The sequence below is a fragment of the Pongo abelii genome, chromosome 1, assembly GCF_028885655.2.
Source record: "Pongo abelii isolate AG06213 chromosome 1, NHGRI_mPonAbe1-v2.0_pri, whole genome shotgun sequence".
Classification (NCBI taxonomy): Eukaryota; Metazoa; Chordata; class Mammalia; order Primates; family Hominidae; genus Pongo; species Pongo abelii.
The window spans coordinates 25,912,063-25,922,524 of record NC_071985.2 but is presented as its reverse complement, the minus strand read 5'-3'; the positions used below and the strand labels follow the sequence as shown (position 1 = coordinate 25,922,524).

At 47.3% G+C, this 10,462-nt stretch overlaps 1 protein-coding gene across 1 annotated transcript in view; it reads right to left on the bottom strand.

Moving 5' to 3' along the window:
* Positions 1-3,898: 3,898 nt before the first annotated feature.
* Positions 3,899-10,462, bottom strand: part of CAPN8 (calpain 8) — a 73,256-nt gene continuing 66,692 nt past the window's right edge. Inside the window, exons 17-21 of the mRNA XM_024256071.2 lie at positions 7,536-7,604; positions 7,076-7,154; positions 6,375-6,491; positions 5,415-5,473; positions 3,899-4,138 (exon numbers count right to left, since the gene is read on the bottom strand). Of these exons, the coding sequence (XP_024111839.1) occupies positions 4,115-4,138; positions 5,415-5,473; positions 6,375-6,491; positions 7,076-7,154; positions 7,536-7,604 (348 nt within the window). The 3' untranslated portion in view covers positions 3,899-4,114. The remainder of the gene's footprint in view (positions 4,139-5,414; positions 5,474-6,374; positions 6,492-7,075; positions 7,155-7,535; positions 7,605-10,462) is intronic.

Sequence of the window (10,462 nt, the reverse complement as noted above, 5' to 3'; positions counted from 1 at the left end):
CACTTAACTAATGAACCCTTCCAAAATTGTGAAGAGCCAACATCTGTCTTCACAGCTTGCAAACTCCAAATGATCACCCCATCCCCCATAGTGAGCCCTCCTTCTCCATGCAACTGCCACTAGTAAGTGACTAACTTTGTCTTTTCCAAAGACCAAAACCAAATGGAATAAGCTCAGATATGGAGTGTCGCACATCAGACCAGATTACAGGCAGATGATATCCAGGACGCTTCACTTCATCCTTGTTATCTTAGTCCATTCTGGCTGCTGCAACAAAATACTGTAAACTGGGTGCCTTATAAACAACAGAAATTTATTTCTCATAGTTTTGAAGGCTGAGAAGTCCAAGATCAAAGCACTGGCAGATCTGGTGTCTGTGAGGGCCCACTTTCTGGTTCATAGAGGGCCATCTTCTCACTGTGTCCTGGAAGCGTGGAAGGGACTAGGAAGCTTTCCTGTGCCTTCAAGAAGGGCACTAATCCCATTCATGAGGACTCCACTCTCATGACCTAATCACCTCCCAAAGACCCCACTTCCAAACACCCTCACAGTGGGGGTTAGAATTTAATGTATGAAGTCAGGACTGGGGGAACAAACCTTCAGGCCATAGCACTTATTGTAACACATAGATGGCCTCCACAGTCACACCACTTATAACCTACGCCAGGCGTGGTAGCTCATACCTGTAATCTCAGCTCTTTGGGAGGCTGAGGTGGGCGGATTGCTTGAGTCCCAGAGTTCAAGACCAGCCTGGGTAACGTGGTGAAACCCCATCTCTACCAAAAATACAAAAAATTAGCTGGGTGTGGTGGTGCATGCCTGTAGTCCCAGCTACTCAGGAGGCTGAGGCAGGAGAATCGCTTGATCCCAGGAGGTAGAGACTGCAGTGAGCTGAGATCACGCGACTGCACTACAGCCTGGGTGACAAAGCGAGAGCCTGTCTCAAAAAAAAAAAGAGAGAGAGAGAGAAAGTGAAAAGGTGGCAGAGGGGTCCACCTCTAAGTGGGTTCTTTCTGATGTTATCTTTTCTGAAGTGGAGACGTCAGTGGGCATCTTGGTTATTTACCATCAATGATGTCAACTCTCAAGGTCAGCCAACCTCATACATAAATTGAAGGAAAGGGTTAACATATGGATGGAAGACATGGTTGGGAGACTGAGAGGAGAGCAGAGAAGAGGTAGGCTAGGGTGTGGTGGAACTGCCACATCCCAGAGCCAGAGCTAGAAGCAATGACAGGGGTTGGGGCTCAGAGGGAATTAGAACATCCAAGGCTGCAGAGATGCTGGACATCGAAGAAGTTGGCAGGCTGAGCCTGCCCCAACTCAGAATAACAGCTGGTATGAGACAGAAGCCAGCCAATGAGCCAGACAGAGACCACCCAGGTGGGCGGGGAGCCTGTCTGCCAGTTGTGATGGGCCCTTGTGCGTAACCCCGCAGAGCCGGGCTGCTGAGACACGGCTGTTGTCAGGACCTTGGCCAGGAAGAGCCTCCTGTTGCCTGCGGATGGGCTGTCTGCCTGGCTCTCCCAGCCCTGCTCCAAGCTGCTTCTGTGATTGTGCATAATCACAAAAAGCCCTGCCTGGGCAGGTGGATGTGAGGAGAAAGCTAATCCATGACTCTCGGCAGGAAACAGGAGCTCACTGAAGATGGTCTTGTTGTGGTGGAATTACCTAGAATATGTAGGACGCCCCAAACACCTCTCACTGAAATGTCAGCTTCCGTGTTCCAGAAGGTCTCAGATGAGTCTGGGACTTGCATGGTGTCTTGTGTTTCTTCCTATTTACTAATAAGGAAACAAACTGTGCCTTTAAGAGGTGACATGAATTGACTCTGAAGGCTAGGGAGGGTGGGAGTGCAACAGAGGAAGAGGAAGACCCCCATGACTCCAGGCTGACTTCACCACACTCCTACTCCCACTGGGGGAATCAGAGATTCCTGGGGTTCTCTGCACAAATCAAAGACCCCATGACATGGGAGGCAGCCATGGCTTTCTCTGCTCCTGGCGTTGTCAGGGTGGGGAGAAGATTGGGGAGGGACCGGCTCAGCAGGAGACCCTGCAGGGGCCACATCTCCTCCCAGAGCTCCACAGCCTTTCAACCCCCAGCACCTCCCTGCCAACAGAGACCCAGCTTTGATGAATCTGCACCTCAACAGCAGTCCCCACTGGGGCTTCTGCTGCCAGGGGCTGCTGTGTCATCTGTGAAGGACCAGTGCAAACACATCTACTCTGCTGGGAAAACACAGAGAGGCGCCTGCTCTACAGTCTACAGAGCCTCCTCTTCTGCAAAGGGAAAGACAGAGTTCACATTCATTAAGCGTCTACTTTGCACCAGGCATTGTTCTAGGCTTTGAGGGAACAAAGAAAACTCCATCTCTGCGTCCACAGACTATCCAACTGGAGCAGGAAAGACAAGCAAGTCAACATGTTAATGCAATGAAGTGTGGTGCCAGCTCCCAGAGGGGAAGTGCAGGGCGCTGTGGGAGCAGTGGATTCCAGGAGACACTGAGCTCTCCTGAGATGCAGCCACATCTAGGGGGAAGGACGAGGCCATGACTAAAAGCATCATCTCCCACTGCCTTCATCTTAGGGGAGAAGAAAGCAAAGGGCACACTCCCAGGTGTTTGAGAGGGAAAATGTAGTGCTAGGATCTTTAACCTGCTTCTTGGGCTGTATTGGTAAGGAGTCCCCAGGACAGTCCTTACCTCGGACCCAGGACCCTGAAAGCAAAGGATGTTTTGTAATGAGATAGTATTTTATTTATTACCAGACTATTCCCTCAAGTAGTTGAACCCTGCGGGGCTTCAAAATGAAACTACCTGTTGCAAGTTGATTATAAACATAGCACTTTCTATTTAGGGAGAATTGGTTTTGGTCCTCTACAGTGAATAGAGTGAAGACTTGTACCTGGTCGGCATGTCGATGAGCATGAGAATCACACCAGCTGTGCACAGGAGCAGGTTGCATGGCCTCTCTAGGCAGCCGGAGCATGGCCGGGCACACACCTGCTGAGTCCTGCTGACGAAGCTTCTCCCTCTTATCCCTGACTGGACGAGGAAGGACCCCTTTTCTTCTGGGACCCGCAGGCTGCTAAAACAACTATACCTCTTTCTCTCCCATCAGATTAACAGAGCCCTCCCTGCAGTGGTGCAATGGCAGAGCCCCTCCCTGAGCAGTGAGGGCCCAGAGCTTTTACCTTCTCTCTTCAGTTAAGGGCCTGCCCCTTCCTCCCGACTGGGTCTTGGGAGACTGAAAGGCAGCATTGAAGCCAACTGGTGCTTGCCGTACTTAACAGTCATATTCCTATAAGGAACATTCATCTAGATCTACTTCCGGAAAGAGAAAATTAATCCATAATCAATCAGACTGATCCAGGGCCAAGGCGCGCACACACGTGTGTGTGTGTTCTCCTTGATATTTCATGTCTGCATAGAACAACCAGCTATGCAGACATCGAGTTTGCTTAGAACAACCAGCCCTGTCCCCATTCCTCCCTTAGGACACCATGGCTGTGCCATCTATTTTCTTACCAACAACAGAGATGCCAGCATTCAGCTGTGAGCAAAACTAACCTGAACTGCCTTTCCCCTCTAGCTATTTGCCAGGTAAGAATTCTCCTCAGTACAGTCCAGCAGTCTCCCATGTCTGCAAATAAGGAAGAAAGCCCTGTTCTCCCAGCATCCCATCCCTGCCCCCTTCCTGGGCTCCTTTCCTGAAGGTGGCCTCCGGATGCATCTCGGTCCACAGAAGACCTCTCCTCTGAGAAATTAACCTACACTTTGTATCTTTCAGCAGTTTTGCGTTGTGCCATTTCCCGAGAACATCTTCTTTCCCAAAGCATAAAAAGCCCAGGATACAGCCCAGATAGCATATCACGAGAGAAAGGCAGAAACCATTCTGGCTCACAACTTTAATTGATTGCTTTCCCTCCACTGGGCCCACCGGGTCGGCTTATATAGCTCATAGCTCAGTGCTGCTGAAAGAGACCCAGGGCAAGAAAGGTATGAACAACCAGTGAATGCCACTGGAGCATAAATGTTCACAAAATTGTAGAGAAGGGGTGACAAGAGGCAAGCAGTGGGGCAGGGAGTGTCACTGATGTCCGAAACCCCGGGTCAGACCAACACGCAGCACAGCCACTGCAAAGGAAAGGGACAAGATTGAGTTCTTGGCTTCTCAGGGGCTGGTGTGCTTTCACCATCGATGCTCTCCTGCCTCACATGGGTGCGATCTTTTTATCTCCATTCTCCAGTAAGTGCCTTGCTCAAACATGGGAAGCGAGAAAGGCTTTCACTACATCACTAACTCCTGAACCAGGGTACTACAGAAATGTGACTCAGAAAAAGCTCTAGACCCAAAGGGAGCCCCAAAAATAGGTATGTCCATGTATATTCATGCACACACACATACATATATACACAGTAGTGTATACTATTATATGCACACACATATATACACAATATATGTGTATATACTATTATATACACACACAATATATGTGTGTGTATATATATCCCTATAGATTCCTATATATGTGTATATATCTTTTCCTATATATGTATTTGTCTCTATATGTGTATATATATTCCTATATGTGTGTATTTGTGTGTGTATATATATATGTATATTTCATGCACCCACACAACCACACTCCATTTTAGGTTCCACAATATTGTCCAGGTATCTGTGAGAATCCACAGGTCTATTTCTAGGAAGGCCTTTCCTGGGCTACAGGAAAGAGGTCGATGGCATTCCCACTTTAGGGAAGAAAAGAAAGTGGGTAAGCACAGACAATGGGGCACAGCCAGCAATAACCTGGCGCTCTAGTTCCACCACCTCAGAAGCAAGTCAAAGGCCAATGCCTCCCCCTGCCTGGACCCTTGGAGACATCTCTGCACTTCCTGCTGTCTCCTCTGGCCAGTAAAGGCCTCTGTCGTACAGGGGTACAGTGTCCACAGGGGAAGTACTCTGATTTTTTCTGCAAAAAACATTATGTGACTTGTACACAGTAAAAACACTCATTCATTTTGCACCTTCATTCTACCCATTGCCATTTCATTTTTGTTTCCTACGTCCTTCCATAGGTCCATCTAAGACAGCTGGTCCTAGAAGCCAGACACTTTATATTATGCCCACTACCCACAACTCCATCCAAATTAACAAGGGCTTGCATCTCTGAAATTATCTGAAATGTAGCTGTAGCTTTATCTTTATGATCATAATAATAATAAACAAAAATTTTTGGAAAACTGTATAACAGTTGCCTTCCTCCCCCCAGGTGACTGCCACAGAACGTGCATGTTATTCACATGGAACTAAGACAGCCAACAGGAATAAGCATCACTTGGCAGCTACATGGTCCAAGAATTTCAGAGTACCATCAGCCAGCAATTCATCAAACCTCAGGACATTCACCTCAGCCAGAGAGAGCTGCACCATGCCATCCTTGTCTTTGTCCAGAAGGCTGAATAGTTCTAAAACACCAGGGAAGGAATGAAATTAGATAAGGCTGTTCCTGGACTTTGGAACAATCAGAGAGCTTCCTCTGTCTACCCCATCCCCACCTGTGGAACTCCCCTTTCCCCTACAACCCCCTCCCTTCCAGCCCCCATCTAGGCCCAGGGACCTCAAAAAGCTAGATCCAGGGCACACGATGAGCTTTTGGGGGATCAGATGTCCTCCTGCCAAAACAGACAAACCCCGTTGCCAGCAGAGATGGTCCCTTTGGCATCTCCATCCTCAGAAGCTTTATATCAGAAATGTGCAATTACTTTATCAAGGTCAAACAGACTGTGGTTGTCTTGCTTTTGGGTAATCCAGTCCCTTAGCTTTGTCTCTGGCTAACTGACCTTGACCCACTAGAACGTAATACCTACCAAACTTCAGTGGAAGGAAAAATCCCTTCCTAATAAGATATCTAATCTCAAGGCCCAAGATGGAAGGAAAACGCTTATTGCCTTCCACAGAGGGCACCCCCCCATCCCTTCACTGGAAGGTGGCACATGTTCTCAATATGATCCCTATTGAAAAACAAATATAAATAGACACTAAACGCCATCTAAGAACAGTTACTGGGACTCATTCATCTTGGCCTAGTGACTGCCCACTGTAGATGCGCAGTAGCCTGGATGGCAGCTTTGTAAGTCTCCAAAAAAGGCAGCCTCCGTCCTGGATCTGGCCAGACTGGACTTCCTCAGCCCCTTTGGGTCCAGCTGCCCTTTGCCCCCAAGCTACCAGCATTACAGAAACCCTGTCTATCATTTTCTGGGCCCCCGGCCTCCTAAAGGCAACGTCTGGTTCTGCCCCTTGGCCCTGCCCCTGCCCCCCTTGCACCTTGGGATTAATAAGATGGGGCTGGAGGAAAGAGCGACTCACTGAAGAGGGTCTCCAGGCGGATCATACAAGCCACGAAGCTGTCAAAGTTGATGCCGAGCTTGCTGCACGCATACCGCAGGGCAATGGTCTGCTGCACCTGGCTGTTGAGGGTGAAACCTGAGGGCAGAGGGGACCTGGGTCACAGGTGGAGTGGAGGACTCAGCACTGTCTCCCATAAACACTCAAGGAGCTGACATCGCAGGGGCCCCTCTGTGGTTCTGTATCAATCTGCAAACCAGGCCTGACTCTGCCTTCTCCAGGCGATCCCAGAAGGTGTCCTGCCATCCATCCCTCTCCTCATAGCTACTCCTCGTCAAGATCAGCCTCATTCCAGGTCCAGCACCAGCACCAGCACCAACTCAGCCATGGGTCACATCAGCAAGCAAAAGCAGAGAAGGTGGGGGGGCTGCCTGTCTGGCCAGTTCCTGTCTCCTTCATAGCCCCATCCTCTGTAATTGCTGTCACCTTCCCAGTAACAGGCAGAGATCTTGGAAAGATTCTAAAATATTATGCTACATGGAATCCAGCAATATTCTCCCCTTCCTGGACAGGGAAGGTCCTCAACAAAGCTCTGTTGTTGCCTTGATATCCCATATAAGATAGCTACAAATGATGATCATTAGCAATCATCATCATGAGAATAAATATTTACAATGTGCACACCTGGATCCCAAGACCCTGTCTACAGGATGTGTCCTCACCTGCCTTCCTGAGGGCTGTCCTCATCTCGTGGGCATCGATGGTGCCCGAGTGGTTATAATCAATTTCCTGATAGATCTCCTGAAGCAGGAAAGAAATCCCAAGTAGAAAACAACCATTCACGGCCCCTGCCAGAACCATCTCCCTCCACTGCACTACTTCCTCAAAAGGCCAGGGACACATTCAAAAAGAGACCCTATTGACTCCTCCCAAGAAGGTTTCAGAGCAAGCATAAGAGCTTGGCCAGTGCTGGCCCCTTTGCTGTCTGAACAGCAGGGCTTTCAGGGCAGTGGTTGGCATGAGAGTCTCTCATTGCCTTCTTGTTCCTTTGTGACCAATGTGCCCAGGTCTCAATAGTTTTGACCATGATTAAGGATGTGGTCAGACTACAATGGACCAGGAATGAGTGTAAGGGAGGATTAGAACAGAGGAGAGGATGCCCAGAAGGAAGAGAAGAGTTACCAGATACTTCTGAATCTTCAGCCAGAGCATCTTGAATTCCACCGCTCCCAAAGTGCCCATTCCATTGCTCTAGCCACGTTAAAGGCCAACATGATTGAGTCCAAATTCTACATGCCTTAGGGATTTCTTTCTCTTGTGAGCTTGCATGAGTGCCTTAAGGGTTTAGAGAACCTTCCATCTCTGTGGCAAGCAAAGCAGTGGGGGTGACAGTGTGTAACAGGTTCAAATAAAGATTAAAAAGTCAAACGTGCACCAAGACCCTCCTCTGAGGTCAGGCACAGAGCTAGGAACAAAGGGCAAGTCATGAGCTGGCCAATCTGCAATATCATGAATACCCTAATCATCCTGGTTTATTTACAGGGTGGAGCTATATGATCTGTAAATTCGCTTCTACATTTACATTTCTGTGATTGATCATTCAGCTAATTAGAGTTTGTTGGAATGTCAAAATGTTATGGGAAAAGACATCAGGAGCCAGGAACCATGGGACTGGGAGTCTAAGCCACAGGATCTGCTCGTAGGCCAATATACAACCAAACAGGAGGATATTATGAGGGATTTTCTGTGTCCAACTTACATTCACTCCACAACTTTTTTTTTTTTTTGAGATGGAGTCTTGCTCTGTCACCCAGGCTGGAGTACAGTGGTGTGATCTCAGCTCACTGCAACCACCGCCTCCGGGGTTCAAGTGATTCTCCACCTCAGCCTCCTGAGTAGCAGGGATTACAGGCACCTGCCACCACACCTGGCTTTTTTTTTTTTTTTTTTTTTTTTTGTATTTTTAGTAGAGACAGGGTTTCACCATGTTAGCCAGGCTGGTCTTGAACTCTTGACTTCAAATGATCTGCCCGCCTCAGCCTCCCAAAGTGCCACAACTATTTTTTTTTTTTTTAGCACTGTGCTAGTCAATAGGGATTTAGTTTTGAACCGTACTTATGCTCCTAAAGTTAAGTCTCTTAGAGACTCTACAATTTTCTCACCAATCACAACTAATCAATAAACAGTATGTATGTTACAGCACCAATGTTAAAATTTTGAAACAGCCCCAGCTACTCAGGAGGCTGAGGCAGGGGGATTGCTTGAGCCCAGGAGTTTGAGGCTGCAGTGAGCTCAGATCGTGCCTGTGAATAGCCACTGCACTCCAGCCTGGGCAACATAGCAAGACTCCATGTCTGAATAAATAATTAGAATTCTAAAACAGACTATCACTCTCACCTCCTTTAACTAGCCAAACAAACAGTCTTGTAAGCCTCATCCTTTAAGAAATTCTGTGTTCTTGGATCTATAATCCGCACTGAGTGTTGAATGCATCATAGCCTTCAAATCCTTACTAATAATTCAACCAACACATCTCAGAAGAGTAGTGTGCAAAGGAAGCTAACACTCGGGTCTAGGTACTGTACATGCTTGTATCTCATTTCATCCTAACGATAGCCACACAAGCTAGATATCATTATCCCATTTTCCAGGAGAAACTGAAGTTCAGAGCATTTAGTAACTTCCTCAAATTTATACACCTCAATAAGTGGTAGAGCCAGAATTTGGACCCCTGTCTGTTTCAAAACCTTTGTCCCAGAACACCAGTGGTCTTCAATTCCAGATAAAATTGCTTGCAGAGACCACATCTATGGAACCAGGATCTCCAGGAATCAGGGGGTTTTGTTTGGTTTGTTGTTGTTGTTGTTGTTGTTGTAGTTGTTTGAGACAGTCTCACTCTCTCACCCAGGTTGGAGTGCAGCAATGTGATCTTCACTTACTGCAACCTCTACCTCCCAGGCTCAAGCGATTCTCGTGCTTCAGCCTCCCCAGTAGCTGGGATTACAGACATGTGCCACCACACCTGGCTAATTTTTGTATTTTTAGTGGAGACAGGATTTCACTGTGTTCCAGGCTGGTCTCGAACTCCTGGCCTTAAGTGATCTGCCCGCCAATGCCACCCAAAGTGCTGGGATGACAGGCATCAGCCACTGCGCCCAGCCAATTTTTAAAAATTTTTTTCTAGCACTTTGTAGGACATGTGAAAGACTGTATTTTTAAACTGTATTTTTAACACCCCATGGGTGATAAAGTACTGATACATGCTATAGTACTTCGAACATCATGTTCAGTAAGAAAAGCCAATTACAAAGGACCACATATTGTATAATTTCATTATATGAAATGTCCACAATAGACAAATTTATAGAGACAGAAAGTAGATTAGTGGTTGCCTAGGGATGGGGATGGGGATTGGGGGAAGTGGAGAGTAACTGGTAATAGGAGTACAGGGTTTCTTTTTAGGGTGATGACAATGTTCTAAATTATGCGATGATGGTTGCACAATTCTGAATACACAAAAGCCATTGACTGATATACTTTAAATGAGTATGTTGTATGGTATGTAAATGATATCTCAATAGAGCTGTTATTTTTTTAAGGATTCCATGGGTATTTCTGCTGATTCAGAACCACTGCCCCACACCACCTAAACTGTGGAACAGAAACTCCTGAAGAGTGGCAGAGAGTCACACTCCTCTTGGAACCGTGACAGACACAAATACCATTGGGAATAACAAGTGGGTAGATTACAAGGCAACGCTCAAATCTAAACTGAAGTCAACAGACGGGGTTTGATGAGAATTATTCAGAAACCAAGGAACTATTTGCAGTAAAGTGAATCAACACTTAACAGTTCCCTGCGGTCCACGAATTAAATTGTCAAGCATGGAGAAAAGACACAAGGGCTAAAGAGCCCCAGCCTCGTGCAGAGAGTGGCCGACTGAAGCTCAGAGGCCAAAAGATAGCACTAGCCCTCCATGGCGGATCAGCCACGCAGAGGTGGGCACACACGCTCTGTCATCCGGGACCACTCTGCATGACAACCACACAAAGGAAAATCCTTCCTTCCGTCCCGCAGTTAATGAAAGAACCCACAGTAAAGACCATCA